General features: G+C 36.0%; 1 protein-coding gene across 33 annotated transcripts in view; it reads left to right on the plus strand.

The window, feature by feature from the left end:
* The window catches only part of NRCAM (neuronal cell adhesion molecule), a 63,269-nt gene that overhangs the window by 11,066 nt on the left and 32,816 nt on the right, over positions 1 to 19,387 (plus strand). For 22 of the 33 annotated variants that reach the window (XM_062491105.1, XM_062491108.1, XM_062491119.1 and 19 more), the window contains 10 exons: positions 540 to 651; positions 2,541 to 2,725; positions 3,959 to 4,090; positions 11,840 to 11,983; positions 12,980 to 13,091; positions 13,421 to 13,587; positions 13,671 to 13,818; positions 14,381 to 14,505; positions 15,789 to 15,818; positions 17,213 to 17,314. In XM_062491105.1, coding sequence (XP_062347089.1) covers positions 540 to 651; positions 2,541 to 2,725; positions 3,959 to 4,090; positions 11,840 to 11,983; positions 12,980 to 13,091; positions 13,421 to 13,587; positions 13,671 to 13,818; positions 14,381 to 14,505; positions 15,789 to 15,818; positions 17,213 to 17,314 — 1,257 coding nt within the window. The remainder of the gene's footprint in view (positions 1 to 539; positions 652 to 2,540; positions 2,726 to 3,958; positions 4,091 to 11,839; positions 11,984 to 12,979; positions 13,092 to 13,420; positions 13,588 to 13,670; positions 13,819 to 14,380; positions 14,506 to 15,788; positions 15,819 to 17,212; positions 17,315 to 19,387) is intronic. The other 11 variants (XM_062491132.1, XM_062491125.1, XM_062491130.1 and 8 more) reach the window with 1 other exon arrangement.

Below are 19,387 nucleotides of genomic sequence, written 5' to 3' on the forward strand. Positions count from 1 at the left end.
GAGCTTGAATTAAAGTTAAATATATAGAAAGAGGAAAATAAGAATTGAGGCATTGTCTAGAAAATATTAAAACATATCCCAAAGTAGACTGTACCTTTTGCTCCCTTGGTTTATATTTCTGATTAAAAATAACTTCACTTTATTTTTAGTTTGATGGAAGCCCAGGAATTTTCAGTAACTCTCAGTCTTGCCTCACAACAGTGGCCTCTTACTCCCTGTTATAGTTCTGTTGAATGAAACAGCAGCTACTTAAGATTAAGATTGCATAGTCGCTTGTGTAAAAGCTTTGTATCAATTGTTCCTGTCTTTTATTAATAACATTCCCCTTCTATGTGTTCAAAATAGTTGCATTTAACAGATATGTTATGTCTGTCAAAAAACTAATGTGTTCAGCTTTGTAGTTGTGCTGCACAATGACTTTTAATCAAATGGCCAATGTGGAACAAAATCTCTGTACAAAATGTGAAAATGGATGTATGCACTTGACTGGTATTAGAACAAAATTTAGAAATTAATTGTTTTACTTCTTCATGTTCCAGCAAAGCCAGTTACAGAAAGGCAGCCCGTTCTTCTAACACCGACAGGTAGCACAAGTACCAAAGTGGAACTCAGAGGAAATGTGCTTTTGTTGGAGTGCATCGCAGCAGGATTGTGAGTTACTTTTGAGACATTTTTTTTTTCTAAATAGAAATACAGAAACAGAGGGAAACACTTCAGAGATGCTTAAAATGTGACTCCTGTGTAAGCTTAAGTGTTTCAAAGGAGAAGTTTAAAATGGAAGGAGCTTTTTTTAGAAACTCCACAACTTATGTGGGCATCAGCAGACTTTGGAACCAGCAATGAACATGTATGGCCTCTGCCTTCTCATATCCCCAAACCCTATGCACAGGATATCCAGGATGTGGGTTGTACCATTGTTTTTAGAGGACACAGGCAAGTAATGCTATAGACTAAACTAATATCCACAGATTTGCAGTCAGGAGTAAAGCTTCTGTTGTTCTCCTAAGTTTACAGTCATTAGCTTCTCAAATTATATAAAAATAGATAAGAATTTGCTGTTTTAATCCATGAAAACTGCTTATATGTGTTAATAATTACTTAGTAGATCCTCTAGGTGGGAATTGTTAGAACAAATCTTCAGGTCCTTACATCTAATTTCTCACTGTAATCAAGCTTAATTGCTACTTGTTTCTTCAATGCAGTGTAAGTTTGCTTCTGCTGGTTGTTGTGCAAAAAGAAAATTACTAAGAGAAATTTAACTTCATTAATTAAGTTGATCTTTAAATGAGTTTCATTCTCAGGAAGAAATCTGGTAATAGATTGGTTATAGAATAGAAGTGGAAAATCTTTAGTACCTATATGTTTACAGTGTATAAAGGCATTATAATGCAGAGTGCTCTCAGGTAGGCATGAGGAAAGCCAATAATTGCAAATCATGGACCACAGCACCATGCACATGTGTTTGCTTGCACGAGTTCCACAGGGCATACTCAGGCACAGCTTGATCTGAGCATCAGTGCAATGTTTCTGTCTCAGCTGTGGCCTACTCAGGTGTCTGCCCCAGCAGCACTGGCAAATCCACCCCTGTAAGTGGGAGTAGCACCAGCCCAGGTAATCTTCATCTGCACTATAGTTATATGCCTTTTTACAACCCTGCACTAAAAGTATTAGATGATCCAAACTCCAATAAAATGGCTAGATAAAACCTGTGGAAAAAAACCCAGAGTGTAATATATTATATGGCTTTGTGTCTTTAGATGTCATGTAACGAAAAAAAAATTAGTGAGAGAATACTTGTCAGCAAAGGGCCAGATGCAGATTTTGTTAGAAACAACTATTCCTAATCACTGACACCATAATAAAAGTCATATTTTCTAGGTGTCTGTTTTAAAATATGCAATATTAGACTGCTAAGGGAACATTTCCCTTGAGCCTTTACTATTTGAGAGGGGACATTCTATTCAATAAGTAACAAATTGCTATTTCTTGTAATTTTCAAAGTATATCTCCATGTGTTTGAACAACTTTCAACTTCAGTGGACAAAATGAGGCATAGCCAAGATTTAGACTCAGTACAGTGACAAGTAGCTATACTTGACTCAGCACTGACATTTTTTCCTTGATTTCTCACAAGAAATGTTTCTGTCTCCTTACAGCTCTTTTGTAAAGTTTATGATGTTCATGAAGCATTAGGATATTGCTCACACAAAGGACAATTATAAACTTGTCATTTTAGAGAAGCTATAAATGAATGTCTTCATTTATTGACCATCAGGTTTTTAGATTAATCAGCAGAAAAATGCATTCTGTAATTATTAATCCTATAAACAGATGGCCATTGACAATGGTAGTTGGACTTGTCATTTCCTAGAAGCAAATGCTGGCATATTTTTCATATTCATTGGATGTGGCCCAGAATCTGGGTAGAGGCTCTTAAAATAATTATTTATAAAACATATATTAAAAGACAAAAAACGTACTGAACTCTTATCTTTCTTTTCTACAGTCTCTAAATCTGATCTGTACTTTTCCTTCTCCAGACCCACACCGGTAATCCGCTGGATCAAAGAGGGGGGGGAACTGCCAGCCAACAGAACATTTTTTGAAAACTTTAAGAAAACTCTCAAGATTATAGATGTTTCGGAAGCTGACTCTGGGAACTACAAATGTATAGCAAGAAATACATTAGGTTCAGTTCATCATGTCATTTCAGTAACTGTGAAAGGTAATACTAAAATAATCCTTAGTGTAATGCTGTCAAGGGTCCAGAATACAGGATTGAAGCAGGTTTTCTAGGATGAAGTATAGCTAAAAGGATGAATGATAATAGTTAAAAATCACCCTGAAGAAACATTCAGCTGTCTGAATTCTAACACTGGAAGGGCTGTACTATCTATAATATCTTTTTCATCTTTTAATGTTGCTATGTAAAGCATCAGGCTACACTGGTATTTTACTGTAACAGTATTAAGATAATGCCTTAGTTTGCACAAGTACTAAATTTATTTTAGATACTTTTATTGTCTCTCATTAGACTGCTTCTTTCTCTTGTTTCTATCTTCCTCCTTATCTCTCTTCATCATCTCATCATTTTCTCACTTTTTCTTCTCTCCATTCGTATAGCCCAGATTATTTTTGTCTCTATTTTACTACTGTCTTACAGTTTTATGTTTTTCTTCCTTTTTCTCTTTTACTGATATTTTTGGGTTTCTATCTTCTTCATGTTTTTTACCCAAGATGATGCCTTATAGTTCTAAAACATTTACAGCATGTTCAAAATGGGAATTGTAAGTAAGCTGTGAATACCATGAAACAAAAACTGTAATGACAGTTAATTAGTCATTGAAATAATCAGCTGTATTGCTTACTTTGCATGCTAAATAGTCATTTATTTTGCTGTAGATCAGCATTTAATCTTCTTTCTAAGAACAGAAGTTTAATTTTCTGTTTGCATCTGTCCATCAATCCAAAATCTGAAAATTAATTGCAAGATGTGATAATATATGCTGTTTGTGGTTATTTTTTGTAAAAAAAAAAGGATGGAGAACTACTAAGAGCATGGATAATTCTGAAATTAATCAAAAGACCACTGTAGTGTCTGCAAATGCCATACTCAGATAGATTTTCTTGCTTTAGGAAAGACAAATTCAAAGCAGGCAACCCTACATGAAACAAAGACTCTCTTGTTGTTTATCTCAGAATTTTGATGCAGTGGGTGACCAGATGATCAGTTCAGCCAATGTATGATCTACCACTTAATTGAGTATCACATATATATATATATATATATATATATATATATATATATATATATATATATATGCATACACATAAAAAGTAACAATATAGGTGTAAGTCTATATCTACACATACCTAATTTGGATTATCTTCTGATTACCATGCCTGTGCCTCATGATTTTCTGTACATAATTTTGGAAATTTCTTTTCTTAAACCCAGCTGCTCCATACTGGATAACAGCACCCAGAAACTTGGTCTTGTCCCCTGGAGAAGATGGAACTTTGATCTGCAGAGCTAATGGCAACCCAAAGCCTAGTATAAGCTGGTTAGCAAATGGTGTTCCCATAGCAAGTAAGATTTTTAATTACCTTACAGGAGCATGAGTAAAAAAATATGAGGAGTCTCAGGGTGGTTTTTATCAAATAGATGTGAAGAGCCTGTATTTGTGTAGTTTTTGCCTGACAGGTAATGCTGAATCATAAAAGATGTGATAAAAATACTGTCGTTTATAAAAAGCTGAACAACAAGATGTGCCTCGGACATTTTTGAGAGAGCTAAAATGTCTAATCATGCTTTTGGTTCTTCTGTCTGGCATTCTGTTGGTAGTATCTTTGTGGAGATTGGATGGCCCCTCTCACAGGGCCATTGCTGGGATGTCATTGTTACCCGTTCTTCTGTGAGTCATGTCTGCTAGATCTCTCATTTGCTGCTCCCTGCAACTGTAACATTGCCTAAGAATTCTAAATGTGACATAAAAGGCAAAGATTGTAGGATTTGCAGGATTTGCAGTGCACTGCAGGATTTGCAGTTTAGTGTATGTTGGAGCCTTCCAGGCTTCTGGTCGAAGAAGCTGCAGCGGCAAAACTATCTGAATGTGTCAGCAGCTACCTAGCAAACAGTTTGTGCCAAGTAGGTGTCAAAGTAAAGGAGCCCCTAAGGCAGTGGAAGAGCTGTTCCTGTGTGCATGGGTAAGAAAAGCAGCCCTGAACTGGTGATTGAGGTACTTAATTACTGCAATGTTAGGATTGGCAATGCTGTATGACAGACACAAGGTAGCTGCTATATATAGTACAACTTGCCTTGGGAAGAACTTGCTGGAGGACACTGCAGTGTGTTGTCAGCTGGGCTTGAGCATATCCTGTGCTGTAAAGTCACACTTGGTTCTTCTACCTTTATCTTTCCTCTTTCTTAAAACAATAATAAAAAAAACCAGAGAGTCTCACCTGTTGGCTCATGAGAGATAATGTGCTACAAAATACTGTTCTGTTTAAAGTATGGCAGTGTACCTTCTGTTCGCTTTCAGAAGTTTAGGAGTTGTTTAAGTCTTTTGATGAAATACAGTTCACCCAGTTTGGGGAATGGAGAAGAATGGTCTATTGCCTGAATCTAGGTAAATGAGAACCCTCATTAGATATATTTGAAGTATTTGGTGCCCAAAAGGGATTAAATATATTTCTAGGGGAAAAAATACAACTTCAGGGGTCAAAATAAGGCTATATATTGAAAAAAAATAAAAATATTTAGCAAATAACCTGTTTCAGGTGTCCTAATTAAATGGAAGGTGAGATCTACAGCCTGAGATTTAAAATTAGGAGTTTTCATTGGTTAATAAGTTATATAAACTGACATTAATCACCTCATGAAAACAATGGTAAGACAGGAAAACAGGACAATATCAATGTAATTTTGTATAGTATATCTTTATAAATAAATATATCATAATGCATTTGTTATCATCAAAGTTCACTACCTCTCCTTCACTGTCCAGTCTGGATTTTTGGTGGTCTCATCTTCCGTTGTTGTTTTCTGTATACTCACTATTCACTTTTTGTTTATTTGTTTGGAGGGGCTTATATCCTGCAGTTCTTGCAGTTCAACTATTATTTAATGATTATATCAGGTCTTCTGACTAGTAAAATCTTTTTTGCCTGGCTATCAGCTTTGCCTTGTTCTTCTTCCTTATCAAAGCTGTAGGACAAGCTGTTCAAATTACCAACAAGTACATTTTCCAGAAAAGCCATGATGTGTTCTGCATTTTTTCATGGTAACAATAAAACATTAAGAAACAGAGTTTTCAGAAGCAGCTGCAGGATGCCATCAAATTTCCCAAATACAAGGGCAGCATATATTGGAGTGGCTTTGAGGAATTGGTACACAAAGTCTTGTTGAGGGGAATTCAGTAAGAATTAAAAGACTTTAATTAAATTACCCACTCAAACTCAGTAGCGGGGAAAAAAAAAAAAAGAACACAGGAAATAAGTAAGTGGGTATCTCAGCACTATATTAAAGGTCAGTTTCACTACTGAGAAAAACTGAAGTCTTATCCACATTAAATATTTAAGTGCAAGTTGATTGGATGCTCCAGTACGCTGCATCTGTCAGGGCATCTACGAGAAGCATTGTGATCACAGAAAATGCAGTTCTTAAGATTCTTGTGATTTTTTATTATTCTGAGTTAGCAAAAGCTGTTCTGGAAATTACCAAGTACAGTATGCCTTTTTGTTCACTTGTTACTAAATTATAGAATTGAGCCCCTCATCTTCCAACTGAATGATTAAGAAATCACTGTAAAAGGAAAGTAAAGCAGCTGTTTCAGCTTCAGGGCAGTGCTGAGAGAGCTACACCCATGGCAGGATTTCAAAGAAAAAAAGCTAAATTTGAATTTCAAAGCCCTGCTGTCATCATATATCCCACAATGTGCCTCTTGTGGCCTAGTAATCTGTTTGCAATACTTTAATTTTCTGTTGGGAAGCACAACTGGGAGATACTTAATTCTTCTAGTTTTGTTTTTCCATAAAAGAGTCAGACAAGTAAGGGGCAATGTTGAAGAAAGAACCATTCGTCCATATCTCAGTCAAAGGCTGAGGTTTAAATATCTGTAGGGAAAAGATAAAAAAAATAGATAAAAAATGTAGTGTGTGTTAGCAGCTATAAAATAAAATTGCAATGGCATGAATTTTGTTCAATATTGCAATAATATGAATAAAAAATACTTTTAAGCAATATTTTAGGTTTCCCTGGAGTTTTTTAATTAGTTTTCTTCAACAGTCATGCCGAAAACACCAGGATTTCTAAAAAAATAGCTGCTTTAGACATGCTAGAATGATAAGGACCTAACCTAACCTCCTGTTTACTCAGAGGAGGAGTATGTTGAACTCACATTCCCAGTCCTGTTAAGGTCAATTAGAATTACTTTGGCAAGTAGCAATCGAAAGTTCAGGCCATGACTCTGTGTTGCTTTGTGCTTCAATTAACACTCAAGATCTGCATTATTTATATCACTACATAATCCATTGTGTCTTACTGCTTAGATGTTCATCATGGTTTTGCAAAAGGGAAGCCATGCATAAAGTATCTCGCTCAAATTTTAAGAAAGTAACAACCCAGATTAATTGGGAAGGGGAAACACTTTCATAATTGGACTTCAGGAAGGCATTGCAGATACTGTACAAAAGGCTGATTTTTTGGTCCAGTGTTTTATGGTTCAGGATGAGCTATTAAATATTAGATACAGACACTTAGATTTATACAAAGTAGCACAAAGGCACTGTTTATTTTCTTTCAACACATTCTTCTCTTGTTATGTCACATTTCACATTGAATCTCTAGGTTTGAGTTAGTCTCCATTCGTACCCACACTGAATTTAAGGGAGAAACATTAGCCCTTATATTTCCTTCATGAAAGGCCTTGATAATCCCTGGCTGAGAGATTCATCGTCTGTCATTTTCTCTGAGAGTACACATCACAAGCTGGTCACTGCAGCCATTGGAAGGTGGGGAGAAATTTGCTGGACCCTAATGCCCCCAGTATTTCAGTCTTGGAGAGAAGACTGCTTGGGAAGATCTTTATCCACTGCTTCTGCTCTCGTTGTGTGATGCAAGTTTGCATCTGGCCTAGGGACTTCACCAGATGAAAAAACCTTTGATAATCAGGCTTCTTTCAATTCTGCACAGAATAGGCAAAGGATGGTTATAGTTAGTGCAGGTAATGCTGTGCCTTTGGAGATAATAGAAATGCCAGAATCAGAAACTGAGGGAAAAAAGGATTTTGGTGATCACAGGAAAATAATACGCTAAGGAACAAGTGAGATTGGTAAGAAAAGGAAAAGAACATTCTTTACTTTTTCAGTTATCCTTGGTTTTTTTAATCCAGATTTTTTTTTCCCTTCCAGTTTTAAGCCTAATGGTGTGTTTTAACTGCTTCTGTTCAGAGAGCACATGTCATTTTGTCTTTTTTTTCTAAGAAAATAAAGTAATAAGGGTGCCATAGTGGTTATTTAAACATACTAGGAGAAGTAATTGCTTAGGTTGTCAGAAGTTTATGAAACTTCTGGAAGTATGGAAGTATGCATTCAAATGAACAGACGTTATTCAGGGTACTGATCTCTAACTATGACAAAAGTATCTGATGGAGGACCTGCTTCTTCTGTATAGGAATATGATGAACATGGCTAGGGTCAAGAAGCTGTATCATTGTACAATGTGATGAAAAGATTAGGTGAAACCAGGTCTTTGTTCAGAAAGGACCAAAGCATATTCATAAGCTGAGATTCCATGTCATTGGAAGCAAATGGTTGGTTGTTAGATGGCACATGTTCACCTGTCTTGTTACAGCAGCAGAACTCCTATAGCAAGTCCTCACGATTTGTTATCCTGTTTGTACTAGCACATTTTAAGTATTATGTAGGTTTTTACTATTTTGCCTATCAGTGCCAAATTCAGATTTGTTTAATGTGTCAAAAGCATTTTCTCCTTCTCATGCATCTGTTGTATAACGTCACCAGAATATTCATAAATACAAACAAGCAGCGCTTGACTGGCCCTGCCATCACTCCTTTTCCCCAGAAACAGATTAAAACCCAAAAATATAGACTGGTACATGGAAAGGGCTGAAGTACTGCATGCTATTTTTCCTCAGCTTTTACTAGCAAGACTGACCTTCAGGAATCCCAGGTCTCAAAGACTAGGGGAAAATACTAGAATGAGATGTACCCGTGGTGGAAAAGGACTAGGTCAGGAGCAAACATAACTAAGTCTGTGGGCCCTGATGGGATGCAGCCACAAGTGCTGACTGAGCTGGCATATGTCATTGCAAAAATAGTCTCAATAATCTTTTCTTGATAATGGTAACTGGGAGAAGTGCCTAAATATGGAGAGAAAGCAAATGCTACTCTGTCTTCAACAAGAACCAGAAGGAGAAACCAGGGAAGAACCACAAGCTGGTCACCGTCACCTTTATCCCTATGGAGGTGATGGAGCAGCTAATTCTGGAAACCATTTTAAGGCACATTAAGGACAAGAAAACTTTCAGGAGTAGTTTCCATGGCTCTGCCAAGTGGTGACCAACTTGATACGTTTCTATGATGAAACGACTAGCCAGGTAGATGAGGGCAAGGGCAAGTCTGCCTGGACTGCAGTGAGGCCTTCAACACTATCTCCCATTAGATCTTCATGGACAAGCTGTTGATGTAGGGGCTGGATAAACAGACAGGGAGGTGGATAGAAAAATGGCTGAATGGCCAAACCCAGGGAGCAAGATCAGTGGAACAAAGTCCTGCACCTGGGGAGAAACAGCCTTAGTGCCAGTACATCCTGGGGGCCATCCAGATGGATAGTGGCTTAGCAGAACAGGACTTGGGCATCCTGGTGGACACCAAGTTGACCATGAGCCAGCAATGTGACCTAGTGGCAAAGAGACTAACATTATCCTGGGTTAGATGAGACAAAAGTACAGCCAGCAGGTAGAGGAAGGTGATCTTTCCCCCATCTGGACACCGTTCTGGATAACTGGATCCAAGTGGCCCTGCTTGAGCAGGGGTTTGGACCAGAGGACCTTCAAAAATCCCTTCCCAGCTCAATTGTTTCTGTGTGTGTGAGTGCAGCAGTGGGTGCTTCAGACCATTAAAGAAGCTGTATTCAACAGACAGTTGAATAGATGCCAGTCTTAACAGGGAGCTTTGGAATCAGTGCCAACATCCAAGTGGCTAAACCAGTTAACAGAAAGCACTAGCTAACCTGACACTTGTGTCTTCTTTTCTCTTGGGACCCCAGCTTGAAACCCTTTTAGAGAACAGGCACCTACCTCCTTTCCTTCAGATAGCTGAAAGGGAGTATCTCCTTTTTTCCTTCAGTGGGAAGATGCTGCCCCTCTTTTTATATAATAATTTAATGCTTAGATCATTCTGCAGTTCCTTCAGTCATAGAGGATTGAACTAATGGCTTCCATCTCTTAGGAGGGGCCCTACCATCATCCTTTAAGGGATTATATATTGGAGTGTGTGTGAAGGGGGCAATCGGTGCATCCATTAAAGACCTGCCTGGGTGCAGAAAGTGCTGCAGGATGAGTGGAGAGAAGCCTAGAGCCCAGGGCTGGAAGCAGCCATGCTTGGAATGGCTTTGGGCAGTTCTTCCTCGTGGGAGAGCAGTTGTGTCTGTCTTCTATTTAACTATGATTTGTATGCAGAAACAGACTGCTTCCTGCAGCTCACTGGCCGTCCTGCTGGGCTACTCACCTGCTCTGGCTATTTTCAGCCCATGAATCTTTTAATGAAAATGGCATTTACATAGAAGAGGAAGCAATGTGAAACATGGAACACAACAGGAAGTAAAGCAAAAGAGAGAAAAATACATGCCAGCAACCCAGAAGTCCAGAGAATAAGCATTTAAAATCTCAGTAGTACCTTTTTTCTTCCTTCTCGGAAATTTTTGAATTTTTGATGTTTATTTGAACTCAGAGTGATGGAAGACCAGAAAAAAACAGAAATTGAAATCTGTTCTTGAGGCAGATGTTTGGAGATTGAGGTATTTACATGAAAAATGGCCTTAGATTTAATCCAAGTTGGAAATATCCTAAAGCAGAAGCACAGAACTGTGGTCTCCTTCATCTAGTTTCTTCTCTTGTAGAGAATTCAGTAATAGATACTTTAAGAAAATGCAGGATAAATGTCTCCATTTTCTTTACAGATGAGAGATAAGGTATTGTCTAATCAAAAAGTTCCTGTCACAGAAAATTTATGTTAATTTAGCTGGTTGATCTTTCTTATGAGTTCAAATAAGAATTTCATTATATGAGAATGTGTTCCACAAATAGACTTTTTCAAGCTTCAATAAGGGTATTAATTTTGATGATGCAGCCAAACTAGGATGCATTTATTTATGTATAAATGCACCTATTTTTCATATTAGTAGATCAGTAATTTTAGCATTAATTTTCATTATTAATAATACATGTGCTTTTTAGTACAATATCTCATCTCATATGTTCATAAAATAACAAACTATAGATTGTGCATTTTTATGCAGTGTGATGTTACAAGTTTTTCCTTCGTTATACTTCTTTAATGCCATCCAGTTGTATCAGAACTGACATCTATTATTCTTCTTCTGTATTTTCTTAGAATTTTTTTTCAATTATGTCCTGGGTGCTTCTGTGATGCAGAAGCTATTTGACAGCTCAGGGCACTCCACAGCAGTTGAGGAAATGGCTCTGTGTAACTCTTACATAAGGGAAAGAGTGCCACCTACTGAATTACTAGCTCTGCTCTTGCAAAGATTGTTTCTTGATTTTGTGTGAAGGAATGATTTTTTTTTTTTTTTTTTTACTGTGAGATAATTTTCAACTGACTATGGCTATTTTTAGATTTGGAAAATTATTTATGGTGTAACAATCAATTCAAAACTTTAAAGTCACAGAGGACTATGTCATCGGATCAGCATTTTCTGTTCATGTTCCGAAATATTTCTGTATTTTTCTAGATATTGACTGTATTTGCCTGAATCTTGTCATATTGGTATTTTTTGTCTGTATTGCATGCAAAGTACTATCTCAGCTTCACTTTCTTGGGGAAAAAAAAAAAAAACAACAAAAAAAACCTCTCAAAAAATGGGAACTCTACCATCCTGAGTTAATACCTGTCTAATTAGAAGAACTTTTTAAATTGTATTAAAATTCACATTTTTACCAGTGATCAGTCACCCAGGGAAAAAAAACCGTAAGGGGTATATTGGTCTTACAGATTCTTCCTTCTTTTCAAAAGTATGAAACTTGCAATCCAATAGCAGTTTAGGGACAACAGTAACTCTTTTTCTTTACACCAACAGTTGCCCAAGAAGATCCTAGCAGAAAGGTGGACGGTGACACCATTATTTTCTCACACGTGCAAGAAAGGTCAAGTGCTGTCTATCAGTGCAATGCTTCTAATGAATATGGATACTTGCTAGCAAATGCATTTGTGAATGTTCTGGGTAAGAAACAGGCTTTTTATTTTTCTGTTTTCTTGGTATTCAGTTGTTTCCTGCTAACACACAGTCTCTCTGCTCAAGCCTTGCTTAACGACTTCATTGGCAATTGATCTATTTCCTGGCCTTTGTAAAGAGCAAGGGTATACATACCTAGTTTTCTCTAGGATATTCCTGAATTTCACTTTCACTGTTCCAAATTGAGAAGGATAGATGTGAAAGCCGGGAGAGCTTGAAAGAAATTTTATCTCTCTTTTTTTTTTTTTTTTTTTGTTTATGTAAGTTAGTCAAGCAGAAGCCTGACAAAGAAGGCAGGAATTAGTATTGCTTAAGTTAGTACCTTTCAATAGACCTTCATTGAGTCTAGCTGTTTTGGATTAGTGTAATAGATGATCTCCAAGTTGCTCTTGCAAGGGGACATGATTATGCATTTGTCTCTAAGGCTTCCCTGGCATGTGTTTCTGATTACAAAATGTTGTGGCCCTTCTAATTCTTCTCACTGAATTTAACAAAACTAGTAGCAAAATCCTAGGCAGAATAGCCTCCAGTGACGCTCCTGCAGGAACTGGTAGATGTGTTGATTGACACTGTCATTTAAAAGAAGGAAAATGTAGATGTTACACTGAAAATGCGTCTTTCTGCCTACAGGTTTGTTTGGAATTAGATAGTTCGGTCTGTACCCAGGAGATTATCTTCTTGAAGTATATACTGATTTAAATTTTCCAATTGAAATCATTGCCTTTGGTGCCCATCACTATTACTTGTAAATAGGCAAGAAAGAGTTGTTCCTCACAAGATAATTTCCCTGCATTAAGTTTTCCTCAGGCCAGTACCAGTTGAATGTATTTGAACCCAGACTGAGACCTGAAATAATCTCAGAGGAAAATGTTTATATGTAATTCTTTAGGCCATTCTTGATGCCTTTGTATTTTGTAACTATACTTTTTACAATATATTTACTATTTGTAACTTTGTAGCTATATGATATCTTTGCCTTTTCAGCTGAGCCACCAAGAATTCTGACTCCTGCTAATAAACTCTATCAAGTCATCGCAGACAGTCCTGCATTGCTAGACTGTGCTTATTTTGGGTCACCTAAGCCTGAAATTGAATGGTAAGGTCTAGCTGTGCTTGTGTTACAGAAGATGACCCAGTTGTATCTATGGAAACAAACCCTTAAAGCTTTAAAACTCTTTTAACTCTATTTACAATTTTAAAATAGTATATTTTAAAATATATTCTGTTTACAATTCAGTAATGCAGTATTTCATAGACTTAATGAACCAGCAGTAAAGTTACACCTACAGAGTCAAGTTTAAATTTCTCTGAGTGCTTCTGTCTCTATTTTCTTATGTGGCAGTCCTAAGTTTGTATTTTACTGATAATCAAACCATACACTATTTAACTGTGATGCTGGCTAATGATATTACTTCTTACCTAAAGGTTTAAGGGAGTGAAGGGTAGCATCTTGCGTGGAAATGAGTACGTTTTCCATGATAATGGAACCTTGGAAATTCCAGTGGCTCAGAAGAATAGTGCTGGTACATACACATGTGTAGCCAGGAATGAATTAGGAAAGATACAAAATGAGGTGCAGTTGGAAATTAAAGGTGAGAGATTAGTCATTCTTTCATCACGGATTAGTACAGAATTTCAGACTTTCTGAATGTCTGATTTTAATTTTAAATTTCAGATCCAACAATGATCATTAAACAACCAGAATACAAAGTGATTCAGAGATATGGCCAGGCTTCTTTTGAGTGTATAATAAAGCATGATTCTACCTTACTACCAACAGTTACATGGTTGAAGGACAATGATGAACTGCCAGACGATGAAAGGTAAGGACCACATAGTTTTTTCTTTATTTTTAATTTTCTAGGTCCTTTTGTCTGCTCATTTTCCTGATCTTAGAAAGGACTGTATTGACCTATTGACATTTTCCAAAGAAGACTGATAAACATCATGGCTATCCAATATTTGGTGACTAAAGGACTTATCTACTGTGGTGAAAATATAAAGAAAGAATTAAAAATAAAAATGAGATGTAAACATCTATACAAATTGTGCATATTATGACCTTATAGATGAAGTGTAAGGTAAAGATAATTGACATAAGAAGCCAAACTGATAACAGAAAGCAATTTTGCTCTAGATCACATATATTTAAAATTTGTTTGAATATATATGGAAAGAAAAGCACATTAGAATAAACAGTTATTGTGGGAAGATGGTCAGAAGCAATGAAGAAAAAGAAAGGTCATGTTGTCCCATAGCTTAACTTGGGTAAACATAGCTGTTTAGGTATGTACAAGTATATGGGATTTGATAATGTTTTATGCAAGTTTCTTATAACAGTGCCAGTTATTGAAAAATCAGTGGCTGAATCTATTGTGTTTACAGGTTTCTAGTTGGTAAAGACAACTTGACCATTATGAATGTAACTGATAAAGATGATGGAACATACACTTGCATAGTTAATACTACTCTGGACAGTGTTTCAGCAAGTGCTGTGCTTACTGTTGTTGGTAAGAATACTCTCGAACTTTTAATGTTAATTATGAAAGCAGCATTAGATTTAAAGTGAAAAGCACGAACATAGTTTTGGTTTTCAGGACAGGATAAAGGAAATGCCACCTATGTGTCAATGTGTTTCAGTTTTTAAAAAACGTAGTCTCATCTTACAGTTTGCAATTGAATCAGCTACTTAAAAAATGGCTGAGTAGCTACAGGACAGATTTGTGCTGTATAGCTTTTTATTTTGACCACATCTGAGCTGCACAGGAAATTAAACTTTGCAGGGTATTTGAACATAAACATGGTAGAATCACAGAATGGCTAGGGTGGGAACCTTCCAACCATTAAGGTACCTACCTTAAAGTCATCTAGTTCTAACCCCCCTTGGGCAGGAACACCTTCCACACAACCTGTTCAACCTGGGAAACCTGTTCCAGTGCCACACGTTAAAAAATGTCTTCCTTATATGTAACATAAACCCACTCTGCTTCAGCTGAAGCCATTCCCCCTTATCTTATCACTACATGCCCTTGTGAAAAATACCTCTCTAGCTCTCTTGTAGCCTGTTTAGGTGATGGGAGGCTGCTCTAAGGTTCTCCCAGAGCCTTCTCTTCTTTGGGCTGAACATCCCCAGCTGTCTCAGCCTGTCTTCATAGGATGGGTGCTCCAGCTCTGTGGTCACGTTAGAGGCCCTCCTCTGAACTCATTCCAACAGGTCCATGTCTGTTGGATTGGAGAGTGTTATCTCAGGAATCTCTTTGACAACTAAATTCTGCTTCAGAAAGACTGAGCATACATGGTTTATGACTTCTCATGGATTGTATTTTTAGTTAGTTCTCTGTTAAGTTTTTATGATTGCAGATTCTTGCCAAATATATTACTTTGCCCTTTCTCCAGCTTGTAAGAAAGTTCTAAGTAGATATGCTGAATGATTCTTATATGAGTTCAATCTGAGACTCAAAACAAGCATGTTTGTGTTTTTAATTCTGCCGTGATCTTATGCCTAGCCAGGAATGATCTAAGCCAAAAACTAGTACTTTAGGTGTTTTTATAAGATAGCTTACTTTATTTATTTTCTTGATCGATCTTTATTTTAAAAAAATGAATAAAATGTTCAAGAATATTACTTCAGCTCTTCAATGAAAAATTATCGTGCTTTTTAAAAAAAATAACCATTTAATCTAAGTAAGTTAACTTTTCTTTGTCTCTAATAACTATAGTCTTTAACTACCTACAGTATTCTGTTTCTTTGGCTACTAACTGATTAAATCCTTTATATTAATGTTCTTTTCAGCTGCTCCCCCAACACCAGCTATCATTTACGGTAAACTAAAACAAAGTTCTTTCTACATCTTCAGGCAGAATATTGCTCATTTTACTGTTGAAATTTTTTTTGCCTAGTTTTTTTCCCCTTTTCCTCTGTGTGTGTATGTCTGTGTCTGTTTGTGTGGTTTCATCCCATTTTACCAACTACTTCATACTTGTACATACAGAACTTTGGAATGTTACAGTATAACATATACAGAATAACATATTTGGAATGTTACAGTATATATGTATATTACAGTAAAACAGGCTGTTTTATATTTGGGGAATAAGTGATTTTCAGAGATAAATTATTTTTCATTAAGATTGCATATAGTATGGCAATGTTTTTCTCATAGACAGCAAATTTGTTATATAATAAATGAAATACTTAAAATGTAAATCCAACTCTTTGGTGAAAAGTAATTCACCATTGGAGATGTTGCGCTATTTTATTTCATATTTTATCTTCATTTTACTCCACTTATAAGATCAATATGACCATATTGACCAGTTTGACTTATAACTGATGAAATCACCAAGATTTTAAAATTTAAGTTAAACCAACAACAACAACAAAAAATCTGTTAGTCAGGCATAGTCTTAAATTTGATGGCATAGAGCCTTTGATTTGGGAGCAAGTTTTCTGAATTTGGGGGTTCAAGTGCAATATAACAAGCTAAAACACTTTTAAGTATAAGATTTTTAAACATTTTCATGTAAGTTTTATCAGTGAAAAAGATTCTGTGAAGATGTTCGTGTATTCTTACATGAAGCTACTTATTAGTCATGATTTTTTGTGTAAGAAATCAGCTAATAAATTACCTTCATGAATTTGGAATGGAAACTTGCATTTTATGCATTATAAGGATGTATAACAACAGCTTCCATGGTATTTCTTAGCCTTTTTAAAAGGACAGCAAAAAATAAATAATTTAGTGACCTGCAATTACTTTCTATTTGAAGTATACTTGGTTTGAATTCACATAAAAATATTTGTAATGGTTCTAGAAAAGCTCTTTGGTCTGAATGCTTCTTTATTTTCCATGTTGTATGAGGTATGTCTGTTACAATAGATAATTACACACAATCATTCAAAGATAAGCTAAACATGCATTTCGTAGTTCCTTACATCTTGTCACATTTTTATATCACAGTGCACTCAGACATAGATAAAAATAAATACTGGTTGTTGTTATTGTATACAAGTTTCCAGGTTACATCAGTTCTCCATTTTTGTCTGTTTTGTAACAATTGCATGCTATTGGTCTTTAAGTCATGCTTACATAAGTGAGTAGATCTGAGCCCTGCTGTATTTGTGAAATTCTTTGATTGCAATGTAAGGATTTTTTTTCAGATATAAAACTATGTATTCTGGTGTGGTTACTTACTTTGTGTTCATTTGATTTACAGCTCGGCCAAACCCACCCTTTGACTTGGAATTGACAGGTCAGCTAGAAAGAAGCATTGAACTCTCATGGATACCAGGAGATGAAAACAACAGTCCTATTACAAGTACGTTTGTTTGTATCTACTACACTACACATTGAAGCTGTTGTTCTAACTGTTCTCAAATTCCAAATATTTCTGGAATAAATTTTGTGTACAGCATGGGAAAATGGTAAATTAATTCTCTACAGCTGCCATTTGCTTACATAACATACCCTTAATAACTACTGTACAGCCAAGCAGGAAGATGTATGTACTGCCCAGAATAGCTGGGCTTTTCTATTCAAAAACTTGTGCTAGATAATACAGAAGTTATATATGCTGCTATGAGGTCTGTCTGACAAGGTCCAATTTTATGCATATGTAGAGAGCTGACTTGTTCATTGCCTGTATGCTTCTGAAGGAGAGAGCTACGGACATCTTGCATTAACTCTTTTGTAATTCTGTGAATTTGAAATAGCATCAGTACCACCATCGTCAGTGATTATCCATCACTACTGGTGGAGAAGTCTATTCTTCATGAATATATAAGATAGATAGTTTTTCTGGTTTTTTTCTAGTCCAGACAGTTAAAGAATAAACCATATCCATAAAACTAAACAATTAAATATCTATAAAATTTTGTGACAGTAAATTGATCTTAAGTGTTTTTATTCTTCCCAGTAAAACATAATCAAAGACACTTTCTTGTATTGAGCAGAGAGGATAGAGAGGGAATTTAGGAGCAAGGAACAAAGATACTGTTTATTTTCCAAAAAAAATAATGGGATCAGAAAGACTTTTTGGCATTACTTTTCCTCTATGAGCAATTTAATTCAATTATTTCATTATTTACGCAATTTGTTTTTAGATAACTGCCACAAGTTGCCAAGACCAGTGTACATATTACTTTTGGAATTAATTAGTTAGACTGACTTACTGGGTGTTGCTCTCCAGGGCTTGATGCTAGTCAGTATCAACACTGAAAACAAACCATAAGGATCAGGTATCTGGAAAGGAAAAAACAGATTTTCACAAGTTTCTGAACACATCAAAGATTTTGATTGGATTTTAATGAAACACTAAGTGATTTTTCTCAAATTTTATAGTCTCAGGCATCTGTAATGTATATCAACTAGTAGTATACCTTAAAAATATAATATTTAGAAGATCAATGTAAATAGTTGAATAGTGGTTTATTCACATGCATTTACTTTTATTAGTATTCTCATTTTTTTTCCACGCCAGAAGACACAAGTGTTGTCTTTCTGTAAGCATGAGATCACACTGTTCCTAAAAAGTTAATAGTAGGCAGTTTTGTCTCTTGTAGATTTTTCTAGAATGAGATATTGCATGCACTCTCACATTGGAAACTTCATTCCTTTAACTAAATAATGTTGGTTTTAATTATAATACAATTTGTACTGCTGCATGGTCTTCTTAGAGGCTGTAAAATAAGGTATTTGTTTCCTAATTAAGCCTAATTCTTCGGCTGCTGCTATCACTTCATGCAGATGAAGACTCAAGGATTGCACTTCATTAGGAGTGATCTGTTTGCACAATATGACTGACATGCTAGAATCTCTCTGAAAGCTCAGATTGGTTGTATTTTCCTTTAAGTTGCCTATAAATTATTCTACTAGAGTTGCAGGCAGAAGACTAGTGACCAGGGAAGCAAAAAGCAGTAGTGAAAACCTTTTTGGCTTATAATATTCTCACCTTTTCAGCAAAGCTTTTATCCAGAGGACATCCCATCCCAAGACCTGTATCGCTGAGCACACAACAGCAGCAGCAGCTCAGAGAGTAATTTGGGGTCAATTCTCCCTCTTTCTCCTACTACGTATGTCAGAATGAAATCTGCCAGCCTTAAGTCCAGACCACTGCAATTAGTACTACTTAACTCTTCTATATCTTGCTCCTCAAATTGTTGTGCATTTTTCTATATGGTGCTGTAAATTATTCTTCTAAAAGAAATTTCTAAATGTCACTCAGAATTTTTTTAGTAGTATGAACAGGATGACTTTTGAGTCATATCTTGTTTTCACCTATACATGAGATAGAGGAAAATTTTTGTTATGCAACACACAAATGTTTGATGCTCATGGTTCCATGGAATGTACTCAGACTGTACATTCTTCTCCCGCTTATTTACTGTGTCCT

This window comes from Cinclus cinclus, chromosome 4, assembly GCF_963662255.1.
Source record: "Cinclus cinclus chromosome 4, bCinCin1.1, whole genome shotgun sequence".
Lineage (NCBI taxonomy): Eukaryota > Metazoa > Chordata > Aves > Passeriformes > Cinclidae > Cinclus > Cinclus cinclus.